Consider the following 25,867-nt stretch of genomic DNA (forward strand, 5'->3'; position numbering starts at 1 on the left):
TTATTACGTATTAATTTATATTCACTGTTACTTCCAGGTACGAAAACGGAGGCTTTGAATCATCGTTCACGCCAGCGCAGCTCCAACAAATTCGTAGGATATCCTTCGCACAAATCCTCTGCCGTACTTTAGACAGCATAGAGACAGTACAACCTTTCGTTTTCCTATCCACTGACAACCCTGACAATGACAGAATATCCTGCCAGAACGGACTGCTGAATAACTTTGACTTATCTCCCTGGGTCGAAATAGATCAGGACGATGAATCTGATAACGACATCAGCAAATCTGAAGAAACTACTCCAAAACACACTAGGAAAACAACAACTACATCCAAACCTTCGACTACTAGAAGGACTGCTCCGAAAGGTGCCTCAAAACCTACGAAAAAGAAACCTGACAACAATTCCACGACTATTAAAAACATGACAATTGAAAACTTGACTAAAGAACACTTGACGGACAAACTTAACGTAACTGAACTAAAGAAAGACAATGACAGTGACGAGCTTAACTTGACTTTGACTAAAGACGTGACTACGACAACTAAACCTAACCTGACGACTAAACCCACCGTGACTAGACGTGACGTACAGATTGACGACAAACTAGACTTCAAAAACAAAAGCCGACGATTTGATGACTTTAAAATGGACTCTAGACGTAGACCTGCTAATAAGTATGACGAATATGACTATGACGATGAAGAAGACACTCAACAAGTGCAATCGGTTGTTATTAATAACGTTGCACATAAAAGACCACAGTATAACAATCACAGACCAAACCGTCGGCCAGTAATTACAGTGACTGAGAACATTGACAAATACACTTACTTGATAAACTATGTGCCGAGACCCACTGAGTCTTGGCGTCAGTCGACCAGACGACACACTACCGGACGACCTATGACTGACAGAGACGTGGTCAAAGTGACCTACCAGACTTATGACGATACTTACAGACGACCAAACAAACCTTACTACTACAACAGACCAGACACTCAACAAAACAACTACAGGTACAACAGACCGACACACACTACTAAATATAACTATCCTTCATCTGCCAGATCCAATGACGAGACTGTGACTCCAAGAGACAAAGTGACTGACAAACCAACCGCTAAACCTGAAAGCACGACTGACTTATACAAACTAGTGACATTTGGTTACGTAGGGACTTACAAAGGTGAAGCTAGTACGACTGAGAAAAAGTTGACTGACAAACATATTGCGGCTAAAGATATAACTGAGAAAGAGGTGGCAGACAGACACAAAGCTGAGACTATAAGTAAAGATTTCTCGACATTTGACGCTAATGAAGACAAGAACATGAAACTTTCGACGTTTTACGTATATGAGACTGCAACTAAACCTTACTTACAAAGACCGACAAGACGGAATGATGAAGTGCCGATACAGACAAATAAGTACTACTACATTAGAAACGTTTTACACAAATACTATGACGATGACAAAAGTACTCCGAGACCTAGTAACAAAGATGAGAAGAAAGAAGTTGTCCACAATGCTTACAATGATCCTGACAATCAGAAAATAGAAGAACGATCAGCTGTTGACAAGATGGCTTCACTAGACGAGGTTGAAGTGAAGTCTAAGGCGCAGGAGCGACATAAAAACAGAGTAAAGCCAAGTTCAAGTCCGGCTAAAACTCCATCAGTGGCTTTCCAAGTCATACCGAGTGAGAATAGGTGAGTTTAATATTTTAATAGTTTCTGAATCACTGCTGAATGCCCAAACATCGGTATTTAAACCAAGTTCAAATTAGACTTGATAACAATACCTTTGAATCATAAATAATTAGATACTCAGTAAATCAGTGCCTACGCTAGTGAATACGATGTTTAAATAACAAACTAAATATGTTCTGTCTTCCTCATTATCATAATATCAATATCATTTCAAGTGCATTGTGTATTTCTGTTCTGTGCAGTTAAATTTAATTACTGATTAGATTGTGATACTGGCGAAATTATGGCAGACCACTCAAGGCCTTATACCGGAGTATAAGGCGTATAACATGCTCAATTAGAATTTTCGATACTCTCGTAAAATATCTGTAATAAATTGAATATCAATTAACCATAAGTTTTTATTTCAGTGCCTCTCATTGGGCGGTGTACGAAGAAAATTCTGACCTACCAGAGCAGCACAAAATGCCGGCAATCAAGACAGATCCATATGCACTCAAGGAAATACCAACTCCTATCGCCTTCAACAGCTTCAGGAGACGAAGGCCGGGCATCGGAAGACCATGAGAACAGCTCCAGCTCTAGATAATCTTGCTTAAATAGATTGTAAGGACATCGTAGTAACAATTTTGATGGTTTTTTAATGAACAGGAGTAATTCCTGTTGGTACGTGATATTTTAATAGGCAATTCTAAATTGAAGCTAGTTTTAAATGAGGATAAGTGATAATTAACTGAGATGTTAAGTAAAAATGTGTAATACGGGATCGGACAAGAAAAAAATATTTAGGTATAATGTGACCCACAAAGTATGTGGTGTTATATTTTGTCAGAAACACTCATATTAGGGGCTTTTTCGATCCCCTATTCATGACAGAAAGTGCTAAGGACGATGATAGATTTGTTTTTAAACATGACTGACTAATTATGACTATGACTACTGACTCAATGACATGACCAATGACTTATGACAATAGACGAACGCAAGGACTCAGTATAACAATAATAATGTACCTACTTATAAGGATGTCTAAGTACCACTAAAACAAAGTGACGCAATGTGATCATATTGATGACATTAAATATTTACCACACTGCGATATCGTTTAGAAAACATGACTTACTTAAATTACGTTGCCAGACTTATCTCCGATATTATCATATTACTAGGTGTTTTAGAATTATCAAGACATTGTAAAAAACTGACGAGTAAAGATGACTGACTTTGACCGAAAAAAAATACTGAACTTCGAAAGTACTACGTACTATTTTAATCCTATACTAGACTGAAAAAGACATCGAGTTTTCTTATTAAATTCTATTGGCAGTACCCATACCTGACCAATATGAAAAATCTGACATGACTGACTAAAATTGACTGACATTTTTGTCGACTGACTGACGTTGTTGTCGACTGACTGCAAAAATATTAATGTAACTTGACTTGCTAGCATCACTTGCGGACAGACTAACAAAAAATTCAAATTGACGTGCCTAATGAAGGATTAATTAAAATAAATGCTTTGACTTTGACTTTTTAATGACTTATAAAGACGTGACGTAACAAACGACTTAACTATTCAAACTATAGATTTTGTTACCTGACTATGACTGTACTAGCGAACCATACAAGGTTCGAAAAGTGTAGCTGTGATGTAAGCTAGAGGAAATACGAAAGTTACTTCGACTAGACTACATAAATAACTGACTGACTGACTAAAATACTAACTGACTGACTGGCTGAGCGACTGACTTGATAAAATCAATGACTGACTGACTTGTCTAAAAGTGATTGACCTACGCATTGATATCCCTACATATTAATAGAATATGCACTAAGACACAAAAGACTACCAAATGACTTACTATTATGACTATGACTTAAAAATATATTCATGTCATCAATAAATACAAAATGAATCAATAGTACTGACTTCATTTTAAAAATAATAACAAGAAATGAACAAAATATATTTCATTTATTTATTCTTCACTTATAAGTAGGTACATAAAATGTTGTTTTATGACAATAACATTGACTAAAGACTATGACATTTTTATAACTGGATCTCGTCATGACAAGTTATTTAAGTATGACAATATGACTGACATATTTGCTAAATACGACTAAAGACTGTTTGATTTTATACTTTAAGTTTATTTTTAATTACCTATAGTTTATGTAATAAAAATATTTTTTCAACATTATTGTAATTTTAATTTATTTGTGATATTGTCACAATAAGAAATTTGATTATTTGCTACTAAAAATGTATCTATGAAAATGATAATAAACTCGAAAATGTTTTTGAGAAACTCAGTAGGCACTGGTAAAAGAAAATTATTGAAGTTCACCAGTAAATGCAATCTCATTAGCTTTGTATTAAATTGATCATAAATATTAATCAGAAGAGATGTAATTACTTATAGTTATACTACAGTACAACTATATACTATAGTACAACTGGCATAACAATAATAATTTCACTTATTTTTACATTTTCTATAAACATTTAATAAGTACAAACAACTAAATACACTTTTACATTAATCATCAACATTTTAATAACTTCATAGTATACTTTTCCCTTGTAACAATTACAATGTGAATAAAATAATTTAAAAATAATATAAAAAATTGTTTTAATTTAAAATCTTTAAATAATATTCTTTGGCAGAAAAAATCATTCAGTTTAAAAAAAGGAAAATTCTAAGTAACTATTATAAAAGCCAGTGTTATAAAGGTACTATAATCGCGAAGCACATTGATTATATTATGTGCCGGACACAATATGCCTTTCACTGGTTCCAAGAATTATAATGAAAACAAATCACAATTGATGCTTGAATATTAAGTACATTTGGTATACCATAATGTTTATAACATTAATATATTATGTTACTTAAGAGGTACTTTCTTCAGGTTACAGTATAAGGTATACATTACAGGTTACATTTAACAGCTAGGTACTTTGAACATACATACACAAATCACAAACCACATCTATACTTTTGATTTACTTAATCCCTCTCTGGGTAGAACTGCACCAGGGTCTTGGACAGCTCCTGAGCCAACTCAGCAGTGCTAGCACAAAGTACTCGGCGCGATAATAGGTCCAGAGGTCCCCCAGCAGGGTCTATGCATACTCCTCCAGCCTCTCTCACCAAAATGTCTCCCGCAGCAATATCCCAAGCATGGATTCCAAATTCAAAGTTGGCATCAGCCCCACCCATTGCCACCATCGCCATATTCAACGCAGCAGAGCCCAACGAACGTAAGCCATGACCATTGTTCACAATAAGCTTGTAATTCTCAAAAACAATTCTACATCTCTCTTCATCACGACTTGTGCCGGCTTCAAAAGCAACTAAAGCATTACGCAGCTCTGTCACTTGAGATACATGTATCTGTCTGCCATTCAGGAATGCTCCCTGACCCTTCTTGGCAGTGAAGAGCTGGCCCAAGTTAGGGTTGTAAATAATACCAGCGACGCACTCCTTGTTGATAGCGAGACCAACTGATATGCAACACTGAGGAAAACCATGGACAAAATTGAGTGTACCGTCCACTGGGTCGATGATCCAAGTGGGAGCGTCAGTCAGCTCGCACTTCGCTCCGCTAGAAACCGATTCCTCACCAATAAACTTATGCGTTGGGAATTGTTTGGATAAACCGCCAATAAGCGTTTCCTCAACCTTTTTATCTATTTCAGTAACAAGGTCAATATCACAGGACTTCTTCTCGAACACTGTACATCCGTTTACATGTTCACTTATAAGGCTTCCAGCCGATTTAACCAGTGATAAGGCGACATCGAAATATTGGTCTATTTGATCCATTTTGAATGAAAGATTTCGTTGAGCACCTCGAAAGTGAAGGCGAATGTAACACGTTAGGAGTTTTCCGAGAATTCTGACAGAAGTATTGAAAAGCGTAAGAAAATAAGGTAAAGTTACCAATAGCCGTATTAACTGAGTAGTTCAAGTTCGACTCATCTAATTTGACACATTTGACATTGTCTTTTGTCAAAACAATGTCAAATTCTCGCCTTGACATTGACAGTTTTTATCGATTCATTCAAATTATGCATCTGGATTTCGTACAATAAAATTCTAGAATTATAAGACTGAGAAGGACTTTTCTTCAGTTTGAAATTTGTCCCTTTTTTCAACGTCCTTGGTCAAAAAGGTCTTGGTCTTGAGAAGACATCATCGCACAATGTATGGAGAGCGCAATTTTATATTTTTAGGTCCTATAGTGTGTAAGTGTTAGGGACTCGAACCCGTTAATAATAATGCGCAGCAGTCAGTCAGCTCAAGCACTGCGCTAACTATCAGTGTCATGAGATATTTTAACTTAATTTTTATTATTATACAGGATACTATTATCGCACTGAGAAACGTCGAACGAGCCCGCGCGACCGTTTATGCTCTAACGTCGGAGCCGCAGGAATTCCGGCGAATTCCATAAACGGCGCGCGACTGCGCAAGCATTCGTCGGTAACCGAAAATGCTCGAGCAGTACTGAACCGCTGGCAATATCCCGCCCCTCGCAATAATAATTATTTATATGTGCAATAATAATTAAATCCAAAATACTCATTTTCACTGCATAAACACAAGTTTCCTCGAGTTTTATTGAATCTTTGAAATGCGCATAGAACGACCCGTGAATTCATCGCGTGCGGGCTCGATGAAACACGCGCGGTGTCCCGCGACTTATCGCGCATTCCAGCGACTTTTTCGAGCAGTCACGGGAATCCTCGCATATTTTATCTAATAAAGCGGGTCGCTGCGCTCCGCTGCCCTTCGCCGCTCTTTCGGTGTGATATTGGCCCTTATATTGCCGGCGGGTTAACTCGGCGGCTTCATTAAATGTCCAAGCACGAACGACTTTCGACTCAACGACAGCCGCGGAACATGTGGTGTATCTAGTAATCTTGCCAAATAGAATTTAGAGATGGACGTGTGTGTTTCGAATAATTCAGAAGTAGTATTTTCAGATTGACATGGAGGAATGACGATAACAGTTATTTAATAATAGCAGTTTGTATAATAATAATAGCAATTAGGTCCCTACGGGACTCGAACCTCGTTTTACCATAAATATCACATTTTTCTATTTGGAGTTAGTTACCGATACTCAAGTTTTTGCGACGCTAGAAACCCTGTTCGTCCATTGTTGAGAAATTTTGAAGTCGCACTTGGTATCAATAAAACGCTGAAGCGGTTTATTGCTAAAAAAATACAGTGTTTTTACGTGGACGTTCATGAACGTCGTCAGGTTGATGTGGGTTGAAATAAAACAAATGATGTAAAAATCATGAAAAATTGTTTAATTGGCATGCCAACTGATAACTTGTTACAACCTATGGCCAATTTTACAATTATCAATATTGTTAATAATTAAATATAATATTTATGTAAAATAAGTTTATGCTTCAATGTTTACTTACATTTAAATTTTATATTATTATTCGGGAAACTATAATAATGAATAAAAAAGTGGTCATGAAGACTCTTGGTAAATAATGATAAAAAATGCTCGCACGATACAAGTTAGGCCTCTGTTACAAGAGACAATTCCAATCCATTTTACGTATTAAGTCGACAATAAACAAAACTTAAGGCCACAATTTATTACTACGAGTCTTACCTAAGTGTATAAGAGCAAGCCGTTCTAGCGCAAACCCTCGCCTGCAGACACAAATAATACCGTTTTGTATTTATGTAAACAAATTTACATGACACCACCTGCTCGGTGTATTTACATTCAACATGCTGCGGGATGGTACGAGACATTATTGTAACACTTAACACGAGGTGTGACGCCGCCTCGCTCGCGCATTGCTTTCCATCCATACAGCCCAGAACTTTGAGCAAGTTTGCTTGCACAAATATTTCTATTTTGCTTCAATCAAAATTATTTTATTTTGTGCTCAATGTTATCTTCAAAAACTGAGCCGACTGTGAGTTATGTCAACTAAGTTTGTGTCGAGCACGGCGTCACACCCCATCACATGAAAAGCTCACATGTTTACTTACAACTATCATTAAAAGGACATCAACCACTTTGTATGGCGTTTGGGCTTGAACATGAACATGAAAATATTGTACTATTTTTTACTTTATTGAGCGGCTTACAGTACAAAGAAAACGTATAGATAAGAAACTTTGTATCAAATTAATAATTAAACATAATATATGAAAAAACTTCAACACTTTAAAATAAATCGTTTATTTGTGAAACTATTCATTTTCATAATGTTAACAAAACATTTTCTAGAAACTGAGCTGGTGGAGTTACATTTTCATGCCTTGCCCAACTTAAATACCATATCACAGACATGATATGAGCGCAGCAACCACTTACACTTACTTACTTAATGACTTACCACTTGTGGTGCGATCCATTGCAGTATAAGCACTTCCACAAGATTAACACTGTGAGTGATTTCAGCTCCACAATTGTATATAGATTCACTAGGCAAAATCGGAAAGTCCAAATTTACCGTTTTGTCGTTATGTAAACAAATTTACATGACACCACCTGAGCGGTGTATTTACATTCAACATGCTGCGGGATGGTACGAGACATTATTGTAACATCACAGGTGTGATAGCACGTCGTCTCGACAAAATCGCGCATTGCTTTCCTTCCATACAGCCCAGAACTTTGAGCAAGTTTGCTTGCACAAATATTTCTATTTTGCTTCAATCAAAATTATTTTATTTTGTGCTCAATGTTATCTTCAAAAACTGAGCCGACTGTGAGTTATGTCAACTAAGTTTGTGTCGAGCACGGCGTCACACCCCATCACATGAAAAGCTCACATGTTTACTTACAACTATCATTAAAATTTGTATGGCAACTAAGCGCTCAGTGACTCACACTGATATATTTACATGTAGGTGTCGAGCACCGAGCACACTCGACTGACTGAGACCGAGAGAGTGGCAGTAGTGCTGCAGTAGTGCAGTAGTGCAGAGTGCAGTCGTGCGGTAGTGGACGAGTGGAGGGAGTGTGCTCAGCGGTGACGCGGTAGATCTCGCAAACGGTACGATTGACAATGGAGGGGGAGTCAGATATCGCAACAACAGTCTTGGTTACTCAGTCGCGTTTAAATGCAATCAGAATAAGTAATATTTTGCCACATTTTAATAATACTTTAAAAAATTTCATTACAAATATCACCCAATGAGTAATTTAACAATCTACCCGTCCGACTTGGTCTGGGCAAAGTGAAAATCTCGATTGTTAGGAATGTATAGTTTAATACTGGGATGGGTATTATCACCAATTGCTATTGTGTTGAGAGATTCGACTGTTTAAATGCAGTATTTGTTTAGTGTAAATTGAGCACCCGCGTGATCGTTCTAGACGTAGGAACCTGTACGCCATAGGTTGCCCGCGGCGCGGCGTGTAACACGGAACGAATATACTACTCCGACATTTTTCATGCATTTGTAAAACTATTATATTGACATATAAATTAGCGTACATATTCATACACCTAAAACTGAAAAAATGTACTCAAAATATTTCATAATGATATTAAAATTTCACGTACATATATAATAATATTATACAATGAAAGAAAACGTATATTAGATACAAAAGCCTATGCGTTCTCAGCTGTTCGCTATATCCATACATTAACTCGATTTACATGACTCGTGGGCCACACGCATACAATCGTAAGTTTGTAACGCTAATGTACAAGTCCTACATCACATCCTGGCTACTTCAGTGTGACAGCTAACGTGAACACGGGTTTACAATACCATAATCCCTCACCCAAGATTTATATACAAAAATACGATTGTAGTATACTAGAGCTACATGTAAGAGCATCATATGAACAAATGTATTCTTCAGTAATTAAGTACGTCGACGAATATAGAACAGTTACAAAGAAATAACAATAAAATTTCAAAAATAACTACTTAGCCTAAAGTCAAATAGTCACTAAACTGATGTTAATCACGTTTGACATAGTTCATTGTATAAAATAATATTATCAATATGTGTGGCATATTGATAATATTCCTGTCCGCCCCTCAAGCTGAGCTGTTAGCTTGAGCGGGCGTACCACAATACTGCAGCGCTGAGTTTGGAACTGACATCGCTGTATTATTGTGGTATATAGAACGCGTGCATTTGGACGACAGTTTAGAATACTTGAACGAAATAGTGAGAGAAGACATTACCTCACATGTGCTATTACATGTAGTGTTACGTGGTCGTAGCGTGACGTCACCGGGCCTCGCTCGGCACTCCCGAGTGGCGCAGTACATCCACTATAACATGTCGATGCACTGCGCCGCTCGGGTCACATACTAAGTTATTGCTAACGTCACACGTCTGTACATCATGTGACGGGTGTGTAGTGGCGAGCGTTCCGTGACGTGACGTGACGTGCCGCGGAGTGTGGTTACTCGACGCTGTTGGTGGTGTCGTTGACGTCGTCGAAGGACTCGTCGCCCGAGCCGGCGCCCGGCGCCAGCGACGTGCGCTTCATGCGGGACGACGACGACGCGCCCGACAGACCGATGCCGCCGCCCTGCCGTCTGGGGACATATCACAAATATTATAACAACGTATTATAGCTACAGATAACCTTTATGTTACAATTAATACAACGCCAAACATTCTCAGTTCCATAAGTAACACACATCAAAACCGGACGACACAACGAACACAGTTATTCCAAGCAACAACCCACGCTACTGTCGACCATTGATGCGCAGGTTACCCCCTTATTACAACCACCATTCGGAATACCAGTCGAAGAGGAATTTCGTAAAACTCCTAAAAAACAACAGCACAATAATGAATGAAGTTTTATCGTTGAGTGATGTGACCATTCGTTCATTCGATGACTGTAAGAGTGAAGGATTATAAGCATGACGATCAGTAACTGTCAATAAAGCAGTAGTTCCCATTCCACATGTATCGTCCAATGCGAGCGAGCCCATTAGTCCCGGGATCGTCCCGGGCGTGTTTAGTAGCCAGTATACCTGCGCTAGTCGCTCGCTCGTAGTTCGCTTACTCACTCCCCCACTCGCTAGTAGTTTCGTCATCCGCGAACGACGGCCTAACGGAAATATAATACAACACATACATCTGTGTACTGAGGTGGACATGTCCATGTTAATCAGGATGTGTACAAAGAAAGTTAGTTTACAAAGGAAGTCTGGAAGGCACTTTTGGTCTCCTTAGTGGAAAGGGGATATACGGAATGATGTTTAGGTACATTTAGATAATTGTGTACATGAAATCAAACATCATCTTCTAGGTTCAAAACTCGTCGTGTGATCATCAGCTACAGCTGAAATAAAGCTACATCAGTATATAATATGGTGTAAGCAGTGCAATATGTACCTGAGCTTGTTGCGCAGGTTGTTGCACTCCCGGGTGAGGGTCTCGTGCGTCTCGAGCATGTCCTCGAGCTCGCGCTGCGCCTTCCGCTTGCCGACCTTCTCGCGCTGCACCTCCTCCTCCACCTCGTCGAGCTGACGCTTCAGAGCTTTCACGCGGACGTTCATCTGGAATGCAACAATGTATGGTTAATAATGTTTCTCCTTACTTTTTCTTACCTTGTTTAGTTCTTTCGGTAACTGTACCTAGGTAGATAGTAGAACATAAGATGGTCTGACTTTCGTCATATTACATCTAACGCAAGAATGCATTATAAACAAGACGCTAAACGTCTTTCGACCACTCTTACTCGAATATTTTCTTAAAATTGGCACATAAACACAGCATATGAATACACATATGAAATCATTAATAAGAGATTAGCAGCATCGTTCTTTAAATCTAAAAAAGGCTTTCCAACGGTGGTCGTCTTCAAACTGATGCTATGGAACCAATATATTGCAAGAACTTACCTTCTCAATCTGTTCCTTGTACTGGTCAGCGTGCCTCCTCTCCTCGTCCAGTTGCAGCGCGAGCTCCTTCATCTTCTTGTCCAACTTGCGCGACGCCTTCTGCTGCGCCAGCCTCTCGCGGGACTCCGCCTCCAACTGCTCCTCCAGGTTAGCCACCTTCAGCTCCAAGGAAGTTATCACGCCCTGGTAATACGAACAAATAATCACACACCATATTTCATGTACTCGGATTTTATTTACTAATTTCTAGTCATAGGACATCTGTAGTACGTTTTTACCTATTTAGATATGGCCAGAGCAAAATGTTACAAAATGTAGGATATAAGGGACAAATCTAATAGTCGTGCACAATTCCAGATTTAGTACTATTCCTGGGAATTTTCGGAAACTAATATCTTTAGTAATTTGTTTGGTAAATTTTGAAATACTGCTTGCGATTAATCGACTAACGAAGTGTTTAACAGATATCTTTGCACCTACCAATCTGGAAATTATTAGACAGGCTATATCCAGTCCAGAAGTAGACGAAAACAGACTGATGACGATGACAATAATGTTTCCCTTACCTTGGTCTTGGTCCTGGCGGCAGTCTCGAGCTCCGCGAGTTTGGCCTTGAGTTCCTTGTTCTGTCGCTCCAGCACTAACTTGCCGCTCTCCAGTTTCTGCGTGGCCGACTTCTCTGTGCCCAGCTCCATTGTAAGCTGGTCGATTTGGTTCTGGGGAAGATGAGGATCGAATTTAAATATTTTTATCGGATTTACAGTCGTCGTTTTTCTCATAGAAAAATACATTAAATAATACTTATCTTGATGTGATATTTTGTGTAGATACTGATTTTTACTATATAACCATATTGTGTTAGCGAGTTATAGTTTTAACGAGTCTGCATAAAGTTCGGTATTAAGACATGATACAGCAAACTTTTTTACTGTACTGTATAATTTTCTTGAGGTATGATTGCTGATTACAATTCGGTGAAGCCGTGGTAAGAAGGTAGTAATAATATATAGTACCTGTGATTTCCGAAGCCTGTCGTTGAGGATTTCGTTGTTGGACTGTTCCTCATCGAGGTCCTCTTCGAGCGCTGCTATCCGTGCCTCCAGCCGCTTCTTCTCGTCGACGAGAAGTGTACTCTGGAAATTAACATGCGAGTTTTAAAAACATGTCACGATAAAGACATAATGGTTTCAAACTGCACAGACAAGATAGGATTCCAAAACATCATGAATTTATGTCGTTGAGAACGGTAGATTGTATTCCCAAAGGAAAGATACCGTATCAAAATTACCAAAGTGAGATTAGCGTACCAAAAAGTAAGATTACCGTTCGGAAGTAAAGTTTCTAGATAAATGTTAGTTACCTTGGCGGAGGAGTTGTTGAGTTCGTCGAGCAGGTCGTCCCGCTCGGCCTCGGCCTGTCGTCGCGCGCGGTCTGCGGCGGCGAGTTCCTCGGCGTGCGCGAGCGCCTCGGCCTCGAGCGCCTTCCCGCGTCGCTCGGCGTCCCGCGCGGCCGCCGCGGCCTCCTCGCGGCCGGCGCGCGCCTCCTCGGCCTCGCGGGCCGCCTCCTTCAACTGCTGCTGCAGCTTCTTCACCTGCTTCGCCGCGTCTTCTTTCACCTGGATACCATGTACATTCTTTAGAAGGTGCTCGACATCACAAAATACTTATTTGAATATAATTATGTCCATCGAAAATTCTAAAAAACATAAATGTGTGAAATTACTGTTTCAACATTACATTGATCGGAAGAAAAGAAACTTAGATATACGGAAACGGAAGATAAAAAATAGTAATATACTATAACCTTTGCACTCCACATTTGGCTATAAACTACTACTTTATTTCTTCCATGGTACTCAAAATATTAAATATTAAATGTAAGATAAAGCAATGAAAGAACCACAAGTAGTATGTACCTTATTAGCGAGATGCAGCGCCTGCTCGGCGTCCTTGAGGTCGGCGTCGAGCTTCTTCCGCATGGCGAGCACGGCGGCGCGCTGCTTGCGCTCGTCGTCCAGCTCGGCCTCCAGGTCGCGCAGCTGCTTCACGATGCCGCGCCGCTTCTCCTCGCCCTGCTCCTCCTTGGCCTACGGTAATGGATGATAAATAAATAAATTAATACTTTGCTTATGACTGTTCGACTGTAACGAATACTTCCGATATATATTTTATTTTTATTTTTAAGAGAATAAAATCACTCAATGACTTCTCTGGCCTTAGGCGAGGCGAGAGGGAGTGTCAGACTCTTTCTGACTAAAAACCACCCTGTTCCTACTCCTGCTTTTCAAGCCGGAACCCCGGTAAACCAGCTAGGTAGTCCGCAGTTCCTATACTTAGACACAAGTAATTGTATAATATTTACCGTGCCGTGACACATTCTACATGACTACCGAACAGTTCATTCACAGGACCTAAAGTAACACGAAACTAATCGAGCCTTCTAAGTGAGTGAAAAAGCTACAAACCTGAAGGTCCCTTTCGAACTGAGCTCGCATGGCCTGCATGTTGACTTCGAGACGCAGTTTAGCGTCCTCAGTGATCTGCAGGTCGTCCTCGATCTCCTCGTTCTGTGCCTTCAGCTCCGCTACCTGAGACTCCAGGGCTCGCTTGGCCTTCTCCAGCTCGTGCACGTTCTTGTCCGCCGTGCCTTGCGTGTTGGCTAGCTCGTCTAGCTCGGATTGCAGGAGGCGTTTTGTGCGTTCTAGTTCTTCGATCTAGATAATGAGATAGAAAGAAAGTTAATATTGATATGTTTTTAGTATAAGGTAGGTAAGGCTAAACTTATCAGTGTTACGTAATTAAACTTCTTTTTAACACAAGTATTGTGAGACGAATTCTTTTCAATCTACACTTCAACAATTTTTGGCATAAACAGCAAAAATTCAAAGGGTCAACATGAAGTTATTACAATTACTGATAAATCTAGTACATTTAGTAGACAACCAGGAGAGTATATGTACCTTCTCAGCCGCGGTGTCTAGTTCCCTGGTGAGCGAGAGTACGCGCGTCTCCTTGTCGCGCGCGTCCCGCTCGGCCGCGTCGCGCTCCGCCGCGTAACGCTCCGCTATCGCACGCTCTTCTGATACCACCTGGAATAAAACATGATTACATTAAAGGAAATAGAAGAACAGCCTGTCAGTGAAGCGAAAAGGCTTCCCAATCGAAGGCTTAGATTCATTGTGAAGAAGTAGAATGAGTTAGAGAATAATATAAACTTTAAGTGCCTCATATAATATTCAGTGATCCAACCTGGTGATCAAACTCACGTTAATATTTAATCCTCAGTAGTATTAAGAATAAGTTACACGTTTCCTTATACTGTACCTTATCGAAGCTCTTCTGTTTCTTCTCGAGTTCCATAACCTTGGCTCGCTGCGCCTCCAGGTCGATGTTCGTGTCTTCCAATTCCGCCTGGATCTTCTTTTTACCTGGAAATTATTTTTACATAATATAGACCATAAACTTTGGTTTTTGGCATCCCTAAATAGAACTAAAGAAGAATAAAGCGATGAATTATCCATCAAAAACAGAACCAAAGAATCACCTAGACAAAGGATAAGCTGCAGCAAAATTCTTAAAAAAAAAAAAATACAATTATATTCCTTCATAATCAACAAGGCACACGTGGTGCTTCTGGTGTCTAGCTAGTGTAATAAACTAGACTGTTTACTAGGCGACTTATAACTAAACTTCACTGGTAATGAAAGTAGTATACAAAACATCTCAAAGAAGTCCTATTACAGTAGTAACAAAGTAGCCAAATAAATAAGCACTAGAAGAAAATATAAGTTTTTAAACTGACATGGTCATTAACACTTATGACGGATTAACAGTTAATCCGTGATCATGGCGCTTGCAACAGTGCCGAAATATCGGAAACTCACTAAAGTGAATAAACATGGTAAATATCCCGTCATAAGTTCTAATAATAGTACAGTTGAAGCTCCTTATTCGCGCTTCCTTCATTCGCGGTTTCACTATTCGCGGATTGGTGCGTAACATAAGAAAATACATTCGCTATCCTTTGTCAACGCGTCAGTAGAAGGATAAAAAAATAAAATAGACCTTATTACAGCTACGTCTAGATTGTGACTTCTGCCTAAACCTAGTGTGACCTAAACCTGATAATAATAATAATATTATCATCAGGCAATATGTATGATCAGAAAGTTTAATTAAACATTTTTTTTATCTACTATTTGCTTCTTAATTTCGTCATCTAGGAACTTATTATAACCCCATACAAATTACCATTCCATATTCACGGTTTCTGTATTCGCGGCATATTTACGGAACGCATACCCCGCGAATAAGGAGCTTCTACTGTACTAGAAGAAAACGTGACTAACTCTTGTCAAGCTTGTCATTAGCCTGCTGCAGCTCGTCGATCTGCCGATGCAGTGCCTCCACGTCCTTGCTGAGCTTCTTCCGCTGTTCCTCGAGCGCCGCCGCGTTCTCCGCCTCTTCTTCTGCCTTTTTCTTAGCGTCCGCCACTTGCTGGGTCAACGCTGTTACCTGGATTTATAAATGGATGGGTTAGGAAATTGAGAAACTGTGATTGGGGAAATACTTTTTGATGGTATTGATATTTATATAATATAACTCCAATCTATACTACTTGTTTAATTTAATTTCAATCTAATTACTTTTCCATATAGTATTAAAGTCTATGATAAAGAAGAATAATTACAAATTTTCTTTACACAACAACCATAATCTTCTCTTTACAATATTGATAGCATAAAATTTGACAAAAAAAGAAATACAAAATTCTTTGGGGTTTCTTATAGGTATTTCGATCAAAAGATTTTATATCTGATAAATGTGTTACTCACTTGTTTCTCCAAGTTCTTCTTGGCCTCCTCCTCCTCCTCGAGTTGGTCCCTGGCCTGCTCCAGTTGTTGCTCGATGTTGCGCAGTTTGGTTTGCAGAGACAACTTCTGTTTCGTCTCCTCTTCTAGTAGAGCCTGGTACAAAAATAGAGTTTAATGAAATACTTTTAATTAACTGTAATGAAATTATAATAATTCATCACCGTTACAGTGGAACTGAAAGGGGTAACTACACGTTACTTTAGTATATTTAGCTAAAGTTTGAATTATATAACACTGTCATGACTTTTTAATGGACACAACATAAATTCTAATAGCAATAGTAACTAATTATACTTTGCTACGACGCAGAGTAAGCTCGGCCGCCTCAGTATAACTATAGTAGTGCAAGTGAGTGTGTACCTGTGCCTCGGCGAGTTGTGCCCCGGTGGTGGCGGCGTGTTTGTGCGCGGCGGATGCGTTGAGCTCGGCCGCCTCAGTATAACTATAGTAGTGCAAGTGAGTGTGTACCTGTGCCTCGGCGAGTTGTGCCCCGGTGGTGGCGGCGTGTTTGTGCGCGGCGGATGCGTTGAGCTCGGCCGCCTCAGTATAACTATAGTAGTGCAAGTGAGTGTGTACCTGTGCCTCGGCGAGTTGTGCCCCGGTGGTGGCGGCGTGTTTGTGCGCGGCGGATGCGTTGAGCTCGGCCGCCTCAGTATAACTATAGTAGTTCAAGTGAGTGTGTACCTGTGCCTCGGCGAGTTGTGCCCCGGTGGTGGCGGCGTGTTTGTGCGCGGCGGATGCGTTGAGCTCGGCCGCCTCAGTATAACTATAGTAGTGCAAGTGAGTGTGTACCTGTGCCTCGGCGAGTTGTGCCCCGGTGGTGGCGGCGTGTTTGTGCGCGGCGGATGCGTTGAGCTCGGCCGCCTCAGTATAACTATAGTAGTGCAAGTGAGTGTGTACCTGTGCCTCGGCGAGTTGTGCCCCGGTGGTGGCGGCGTGTTTGTGCGCGGCGGATGCGTTGAGCTCGGCCGCCTCAGTATAACTATAGTAGTGCAAGTGAGTGTGTACCTGTGCCTCGGCGAGTTGTGCCCCGGTGGTGGCGGCGTGTTTGTGCGCGGCGGATGCGTTGAGCTCGGCCGCCTCAGTATAACTATAGTAGTGCAAGTGAGTGTGTACCTGTGCCTCGGCGAGTTGTGCCCCGGTGGTGGCGGCGTGTTTGTGCGCGGCGGATGCGTTGAGCTCGGCCGCCTCAGTATAACTATAGTAGTGCAAGTGAGTGTGTACCTGTGCCTCGGCGAGTTGTGCCCCGGTGGTGGCGGCGTGTTTGTGCGCGGCGGATGCGTTGAGCTCGGCCGCCTCAGTATAACTATAGTAGTGCAAGTGAGTGTGTACCTGTGCCTCGGCGAGTTGTGCCCCGGTGGTGGCGGCGTGTTTGTGCGCGGCGGATGCGTTGAGCTCGGCCGCCTCAGTATAACTATAGTAGTGCAAGTGAGTGTGTACCTGTGCCTCGGCGAGTTGTGCCCCGGTGGTGGCGGCGTGTTTGTGCGCGGCGGATGCGTTGAGCTCGGCCGCCTCAGTATAACTATAGTAGTGCAAGTGAGTGTGTACCTGTGCCTCGGCGAGTTGTGCCCCGGTGGTGGCGGCGTGTTTGTGCGCGGCGGATGCGTTGAGCTCGGCCGCCTCAGTATAACTATAGTAGTGCAAGTGAGTGTGTACCTGTGCCTCGGCGAGTTGTGCCCCGGTGGTGGCGGCGTGTTTGTGCGCGGCGGATGCGTTGAGCTCGGCCGCCTCAGTATAACTATAGTAGTGCAAGTGAGTGTGTACCTGTGCCTCGGCGAGTTGTGCCCCGGTGGTGGCGGCGTGTTTGTGCGCGGCGGATGCGTTGAGCTCGGCCGCCTCAGTATAACTATAGTAGTGCAAGTGAGTGTGTACCTGTGCCTCGGCGAGTTGTGCCCCGGTGGTGGCGGCGTGTTTGTGCGCGGCGGATGCGTTGAGCTCGGCCGCCTCAGTATAACTATAGTAGTGCAAGTGAGTGTGTACCTGTGCCTCGGCGAGTTGTGCCCCGGTGGTGGCGGCGTGTTTGTGCGCGGCGGATGCGTTGAGCTCGGCCGCCTCAGTATAACTATAGTAGTGCAAGTGAGTGTGTACCTGTGCCTCGGCGAGTTGTGCCCCGGTGGTGGCGGCGTGTTTGTGCGCGGCGGATGCGTTGAGCTCGGCCGCCTCAGTATAACTATAGTAGTGCAAGTGAGTGTGTACCTGTGCCTCGGCGAGTTGTGCCCCGGTGGTGGCGGCGTGTTTGTGCGCGGCGGATGCGTTGAGCTCGGCCGCCTCAGTATAACTATAGTAGTGCAAGTGAGTGTGTACCTGTGCCTCGGCGAGTTGTGCCCCGGTGGTGGCGGCGTGTTTGTGCGCGGCGGATGCGTTGAGCTCGGCCGCCTCAGTATAACTATAGTAGTGCAAGTGAGTGTGTACCTGTGCCTCGGCGAGTTGTGCCCCGGTGGTGGCGGCGTGTTTGTGCGCGGCGGATGCGTTGAGCTCGGCCGCCTCAGTATAACTATAGTAGTGCAAGTGAGTGTGTACCTGTGCCTCGGCGAGTTGTGCCCCGGTGGTGGCGGCGTGTTTGTGCGCGGCGGATGCGTTGAGCTCGGCCGCCTCAGTATAACTATAGTAGTGCAAGTGAGTGTGTACCTGTGCCTCGGCGAGTTGTGCCCCGGTGGTGGCGGCGTGTTTGTGCGCGGCGGATGCGTTGAGCTCGGCCGCCTCAGTATAACTATAGTAGTGCAAGTGAGTGTGTACCTGTGCCTCGGCGAGTTGTGCCCCGGTGGTGGCGGCGTGTTTGTGCGCGGCGGATGCGTTGAGCTCGGCCGCCTCAGTATAACTATAGTAGTGCAAGTGAGTGTGTACCTGTGCCTCGGCGAGTTGTGCCCCGGTGGTGGCGGCGTGTTTGTGCGCGGCGGATGCGTTGAGCTCGGCCGCCTCAGTATAACTATAGTAGTGCAAGTGAGTGTGTACCTGTGCCTCGGCGAGTTGTGCCCCGGTGGTGGCGGCGTGTTTGTGCGCGGCGGATGCGTTGAGCTCGGCCGCCTCAGTATAACTATAGTAGTGCAAGTGAGTGTGTACCTGTGCCTCGGCGAGTTGTGCCCCGGTGGTGGCGGCGTGTTTGTGCGCGGCGGATGCGTTGAGCTCGGCCGCCTCAGTATAACTATAGTAGTGCAAGTGAGTGTGTACCTGTGCCTCGGCGAGTTGTGCCCCGGTGGTGGCGGCGTGTTTGTGCGCGGCGGATGCGTTGAGCTCGGCCGCCTCAGTATAACTATAGTAGTGCAAGTGAGTGTGTACCTGTGCCTCGGCGAGTTGTGCCCCGGTGGTGGCGGCGTGTTTGTGCGCGGCGGATGCGTTGAGCTCGGCCGCCTCAGTATAACTATAGTAGTGCAAGTGAGTGTGTACCTGTGCCTCGGCGAGTTGTGCCCCGGTGGTGGCGGCGTGTTTGTGCGCGGCGGATGCGTTGAGCTCGGCCGCCTCAGTATAACTATAGTAGTGCAAGTGAGTGTGTACCTGTGCCTCGGCGAGTTGTGCCCCGGTGGTGGCGGCGTGTTTGTGCGCGGCGGATGCGTTGAGCTCGGCCGCCTCAGTATAACTATAGTAGTGCAAGTGAGTGTGTACCTGTGCCTCGGCGAGTTGTGCCCCGGTGGTGGCGGCGTGTTTGTGCGCGGCGGATGCGTTGAGCTCGGCCGCCTCAGTATAACTATAGTAGTGCAAGTGAGTGTGTACCTGTGCCTCGGCGAGTTGTGCCCCGGTGGTGGCGGCGTGTTTGTGCGCGGCGGATGCGTTGAGCTCGGCCGCCTCAGTATAACTATAGTAGTGCAAGTGAGTGTGTACCTGTGCCTCGGCGAGTTGTGCCCCGGTGGTGGCGGCGTGTTTGTGCGCGGCGGATGCGTTGAGCTCGGCCGCCTCAGTATAACTATAGTAGTGCAAGTGAGTGTGTACCTGTGCCTCGGCGAGTTGTGCCCCGGTGGTGGCGGCGTGTTTGTGCGCGGCGGATGCGTTGAGCTCGGCCGCCTCAGTATAACTATAGTAGTGCAAGTGAGTGTGTACCTGTGCCTCGGCGAGTTGTGCCCCGGTGGTGGCGGCGTGTTTGTGCGCGGCGGATGCGTTGAGCTCGGCCGCCTCAGTATAACTATAGTAGTGCAAGTGAGTGTGTACCTGTGCCTCGGCGAGTTGTGCCCCGGTGGTGGCGGCGTGTTTGTGCGCGGCGGATGCGTTGAGCTCGGCCGCCTCAGTATAACTATAGTAGTGCAAGTGAGTGTGTACCTGTGCCTCGGCGAGTTGTGCCCCGGTGGTGGCGGCGTGTTTGTGCGCGGCGGATGCGTTGAGCTCGGCCGCCTCAGTATAACTATAGTAGTGCAAGTGAGTGTGTACCTGTGCCTCGGCGAGTTGTGCCCCGGTGGTGGCGGCGTGTTTGTGCGCGGCGGATGCGTTGAGCTCGGCCGCCTCAGTATAACTATAGTAGTGCAAGTGAGTGTGTACCTGTGCCTCGGCGAGTTGTGCCCCGGTGGTGGCGGCGTGTTTGTGCGCGGCGGATGCGTTGAGCTCGGCCGCCTCAGTATAACTATAGTAGTGCAAGTGAGTGTGTACCTGTGCCTCGGCGAGTTGTGCCCCGGTGGTGGCGGCGTGTTTGTGCGCGGCGGATGCGTTGAGCTCGGCCGCCTCAGTATAACTATAGTAGTGCAAGTGAGTGTGTACCTGTGCCTCGGCGAGTTGTGCCCCGGTGGTGGCGGCGTGTTTGTGCGCGGCGGATGCGTTGAGCTCGGCCGCCTCAGTATAACTATAGTAGTGCAAGTGAGTGTGTACCTGTGCCTCGGCGAGTTGTGCCCCGGTGGTGGCGGCGTGTTTGTGCGCGGCGGATGCGTTGAGCTCGGCCGCCTCAGTATAACTATAGTAGTGCAAGTGAGTGTGTACCTGTGCCTCGGCGAGTTGTGCCCCGGTGGTGGCGGCGTGTTTGTGCGCGGCGGATGCGTTGAGCTCGGCCGCCTCAGTATAACTATAGTAGTGCAAGTGAGTGTGTACCTGTGCCTCGGCGAGTTGTGCCCCGGTGGTGGCGGCGTGTTTGTGCGCGGCGGATGCGTTGAGCTCGGCCGCCTCAGTATAACTATAGTAGTGCAAGTGAGTGTGTACCTGTGCCTCGGCGAGTTGTGCCCCGGTGGTGGCGGCGTGTTTGTGCGCGGCGGATGCGTTGAGCTCGGCCGCCTCAGTATAACTATAGTAGTGCAAGTGAGTGTGTACCTGTGCCTCGGCGAGTTGTGCCCCGGTGGTGGCGGCGTGTTTGTGCGCGGCGGATGCGTTGAGCTCGGCCGCCTCAGTATAACTATAGTAGTGCAAGTGAGTGTGTACCTGTGCCTCGGCGAGTTGTGCCCCGGTGGTGGCGGCGTGTTTGTGCGCGGCGGATGCGTTGAGCTCGGCCGCCTCAGTATAACTATAGTAGTGCAAGTGAGTGTGTACCTGTGCCTCGGCGAGTTGTGCCCCGGTGGTGGCGGCGTGTTTGTGCGCGGCGGATGCGTTGAGCTCGGCCGCCTCAGTATAACTATAGTAGTGCAAGTGAGTGTGTACCTGTGCCTCGGCGAGTTGTGCCCCGGTGGTGGCGGCGTGTTTGTGCGCGGCGGATGCGTTGAGCTCGGCCGCCTCAGTATAACTATAGTAGTGCAAGTGAGTGTGTACCTGTGCCTCGGCGAGTTGTGCCCCGGTGGTGGCGGCGTGTTTGTGCGCGGCGGATGCGTTGAGCTCGGCCGCCTCAGTATAACTATAGTAGTGCAAGTGAGTGTGTACCTGTGCCTCGGCGAGTTGTGCCCCGGTGGTGGCGGCGTGTTTGTGCGCGGCGGATGCGTTGAGCTCGGCCGCCTCAGTATAACTATAGTAGTGCAAGTGAGTGTGTACCTGTGCCTCGGCGAGTTGTGCCCCGGTGGTGGCGGCGTGTTTGTGCGCGGCGGATGCGTTGAGCTCGGCCGCCTCAGTATAACTATAGTAGTGCAAGTGAGTGTGTACCTGTGCCTCGGCGAGTTGTGCCCCGGTGGTGGCGGCGTGTTTGTGCGCGGCGGATGCGTTGAGCTCGGCCGCCTCAGTATAACTATAGTAGTGCAAGTGAGTGTGTACCTGTGCCTCGGCGAGTTGTGCCCCGGTGGTGGCGGCGTGTTTGTGCGCGGCGGATGCGTTGAGCTCGGCCGCCTCAGTATAACTATAGTAGTGCAAGTGAGTGTGTACCTGTGCCTCGGCGAGTTGTGCCCCGGTGGTGGCGGCGTGTTTGTGCGCGGCGGATGCGTTGAGCTCGGCCGCCTCAGTATAACTATAGTAGTGCAAGTGAGTGTGTACCTGTGCCTCGGCGAGTTGTGCCCCGGTGGTGGCGGCGTGTTTGTGCGCGGCGGATGCGTTGAGCTCGGCCGCCTCAGTATAACTATAGTAGTGCAAGTGAGTGTGTACCTGTGCCTCGGCGAGTTGTGCCCCGGTGGTGGCGGCGTGTTTGTGCGCGGCGGATGCGTTGAGCTCGGCCGCCTCAGTATAACTATAGTAGTGCAAGTGAGTGTGTACCTGTGCCTCGGCGAGTTGTGCCCCGGTGGTGGCGGCGTGTTTGTGCGCGGCGGATGCGTTGAGCTCGGCCGCCTCAGTATAACTATAGTAGTGCAAGTGAGTGTGTACCTGTGCCTCGGCGAGTTGTGCCCCGGTGGTGGCGGCGTGTTTGTGCGCGGCGGATGCGTTGAGCTCGGCCGCCTCAGTATAACTATAGTAGTGCAAGTGAGTGTGTACCTGTGCCTCGGCGAGTTGTGCCCCGGTGGTGGCGGCGTGTTTGTGCGCGGCGGATGCGTTGAGCTCGGCCGCCTCAGTATAACTATAGTAGTGCAAGTGAGTGTGTACCTGTGCCTCGGCGAGTTGTGCCCCGGTGGTGGCGGCGTGTTTGTGCGCGGCGGATGCGTTGAGCTCGGCCGCCTCAGTATAACTATAGTAGTGCAAGTGAGTGTGTACCTGTGCCTCGGCGAGTTGTGCCCCGGTGGTGGCGGCGTGTTTGTGCGCGGCGGATGCGTTGAGCTCGGCCGCCTCAGTATAACTATAGTAGTGCAAGTGAGTGTGTACCTGTGCCTCGGCGAGTTGTGCCCCGGTGGTGGCGGCGTGTTTGTGCGCGGCGGATGCGTTGAGCTCGGCCGCCTCAGTATAACTATAGTAGTGCAAGTGAGTGTGTACCTGTGCCTCGGCGAGTTGTGCCCCGGTGGTGGCGGCGTGTTTGTGCGCGGCGGATGCGTTGAGCTCGGCCGCCTCAGTATAACTATAGTAGTGCAAGTGAGTGTGTACCTGTGCCTCGGCGAGTTGTGCCCCGGTGGTGGCGGCGTGTTTGTGCGCGGCGGATGCGTTGAGCTCGGCCGCCTCAGTATAACTATAGTAGTGCAAGTGAGTGTGTACCTGTGCCTCGGCGAGTTGTGCCCCGGTGGTGGCGGCGTGTTTGTGCGCGGCGGATGCGTTGAGCTCGGCCGCCTCAGTATAACTATAGTAGTGCAAGTGAGTGTGTACCTGTGCCTCGGCGAGTTGTGCCCCGGTGGTGGCGGCGTGTTTGTGCGCGGCGGATGCGTTGAGCTCGGCCGCCTCAGTATAACTATAGTAGTGCAAGTGAGTGTGTACCTGTGCCTCGGCGAGTTGTGCCCCGGTGGTGGCGGCGTGTTTGTGCGCGGCGGATGCGTTGAGCTCGGCCGCCTCAGTATAACTATAGTAGTGCAAGTGAGTGTGTACCTGTGCCTCGGCGAGTTGTGCCCCGGTGGTGGCGGCGTGTTTGTGCGCGGCGGATGCGTTGAGCTCGGCCGCCTCAGTATAACTATAGTAGTGCAAGTGAGTGTGTACCTGTGCCTCGGCGAGTTGTGCCCCGGTGGTGGCGGCGTGTTTGTGCGCGGCGGATGCGTTGAGCTCGGCCGCCTCAGTATAACTATAGTAGTGCAAGTGAGTGTGTACCTGTGCCTCGGCGAGTTGTGCCCCGGTGGTGGCGGCGTGTTTGTGCGCGGCGGATGCGTTGAGCTCGGCCGCCTCAGTATAACTATAGTAGTGCAAGTGAGTGTGTACCTGTGCCTCGGCGAGTTGTGCCCCGGTGGTGGCGGCGTGTTTGTGCGCGGCGGATGCGTTGAGCTCGGCCGCCTCAGTATAACTATAGTAGTGCAAGTGAGTGTGTACCTGTGCCTCGGCGAGTTGTGCCCCGGTGGTGGCGGCGTGTTTGTGCGCGGCGGATGCGTTGAGCTCGGCCGCCTCAGTATAACTATAGTAGTGCACGAGAGTGAGTACCTGTGCCTCGGCGAGTTGTGCCCCGTTGGTGGCGGCGTGTTTGTGCGCGGCGGATGCGTTGAGCTCGGCCGCCTCAGTATAACTATAGTAGTGCAAGTGAGTGTGTACCTGTGCCTCGGCGAGTTGTGCCCCGGTGGTGGCGGCGTGTTTGTGCGCGGCGGATGCGTTGAGCTCGGCCGCCTCAGTATAACTATAGTAGTGCAAGTGAGTGTGTACCTGTGCCTCGGCGAGTTGTGCCCCGGTGGTGGCGGCGTGTTTGTGCGCGGCGGATGCGTTGAGCTCGGCCGCCTCAGTATAACTATAGTAGTGCAAGTGAGTGTGTACCTGTGCCTCGGCGAGTTGTGCCCCGGTGGTGGCGGCGTGTTTGTGCGCGGCGGATGCGTTGAGCTCGGCCGCCTCAGTATAACTATAGTAGTGCAAGTGAGTGTGTACCTGTGCCTCGGCGAGTTGTGCCCCGGTGGTGGCGGCGTGTTTGTGCGCGGCGGATGCGTTGAGCTCGGCCGCCTCAGTATAACTATAGTAGTGCAAGTGAGTGTGTACCTGTGCCTCGGCGAGTTGTGCCCCGGTGGTGGCGGCGTGTTTGTGCGCGGCGGATGCGTTGAGCTCGGCCGCCTCAGTATAACTATAGTAGTGCAAGTGAGTGTGTACCTGTGCCTCGGCGAGTTGTGCCCCGGTGGTGGCGGCGTGTTTGTGCGCGGCGGATGCGTTGAGCTCGGCCGCCTCAGTATAACTATAGTAGTGCAAGTGAGTGTGTACCTGTGCCTCGGCGAGTTGTGCCCCGGTGGTGGCGGCGTGTTTGTGCGCGGCGGATGCGTTGAGCTCGGCCGCCTCAGTATAACTATAGTAGTGCAAGTGAGTGTGTACCTGTGCCTCGGCGAGTTGTGCCCCGGTGGTGGCGGCGTGTTTGTGCGCGGCGGATGCGTTGAGCTCGGCCGCCTCAGTATAACTATAGTAGTGCAAGTGAGTGTGTACCTGTGCCTCGGCGAGTTGTGCCCCGGTGGTGGCGGCGTGTTTGTGCGCGGCGGATGCGTTGAGCTCGGCCGCCTCAGTATAACTATAGTAGTGCAAGTGAGTGTGTACCTGTGCCTCGGCGAGTTGTGCCCCGGTGGTGGCGGCGTGTTTGTGCGCGGCGGATGCGTTGAG

General features: G+C 46.8%; 3 protein-coding genes and 1 long non-coding RNA gene across 4 annotated transcripts in view; 1 reads left to right on the forward strand and 3 right to left on the reverse strand.

The window, feature by feature from the left end:
- The window catches only part of LOC118264174 (uncharacterized), a 60,158-nt gene extending 56,242 nt beyond the window's left edge, over positions 1-3,916 (forward strand). The window contains exons 12-13 of the mRNA XM_050704862.1: positions 38-1,714; positions 2,125-3,916. Of these exons, the coding sequence (XP_050560819.1) occupies positions 38-1,714; positions 2,125-2,281 (1,834 nt within the window). The 3' untranslated portion in view covers positions 2,282-3,916. The remainder of the gene's footprint in view (positions 1-37; positions 1,715-2,124) is intronic.
- LOC126912499 (uncharacterized) overlaps positions 1-25,867 on the reverse strand; it is a 235,454-nt gene that overhangs the window by 119,622 nt on the left and 89,965 nt on the right. The gene's annotated exons all lie outside the window — the stretch shown is intronic.
- LOC118264037 (inositol monophosphatase 1) lies at positions 3,674-5,724 on the reverse strand. The gene has a single exon (XM_035576358.2). The coding sequence runs from the start codon at positions 5,551-5,553 to the stop codon at positions 4,735-4,737; it is 819 nt and encodes a 272-aa protein (XP_035432251.2). The 5' UTR covers positions 5,554-5,724; the 3' UTR covers positions 3,674-4,734.
- The window catches only part of LOC118264677 (myosin heavy chain, non-muscle), a 74,572-nt gene continuing 55,733 nt past the window's right edge, over positions 7,029-25,867 (reverse strand). Inside the window, 12 exon segments of the mRNA XM_050704905.1 lie at positions 7,029-10,284; positions 11,099-11,262; positions 11,608-11,790; positions 12,174-12,323; positions 12,621-12,740; positions 12,968-13,222; positions 13,523-13,693; positions 14,072-14,320; positions 14,567-14,695; positions 14,931-15,034; positions 15,956-16,121; positions 16,442-16,573. Coding sequence (XP_050560862.1) covers positions 10,149-10,284; positions 11,099-11,262; positions 11,608-11,790; positions 12,174-12,323; positions 12,621-12,740; positions 12,968-13,222; positions 13,523-13,693; positions 14,072-14,320; positions 14,567-14,695; positions 14,931-15,034; positions 15,956-16,121; positions 16,442-16,573 — 1,959 coding nt within the window. The 3' untranslated portion in view covers positions 7,029-10,148.

The sequence above is a fragment of the Spodoptera frugiperda genome, chromosome 26 (assembly GCF_023101765.2).
Source record: "Spodoptera frugiperda isolate SF20-4 chromosome 26, AGI-APGP_CSIRO_Sfru_2.0, whole genome shotgun sequence".
Lineage (NCBI taxonomy): Eukaryota > Metazoa > Arthropoda > Insecta > Lepidoptera > Noctuidae > Spodoptera > Spodoptera frugiperda.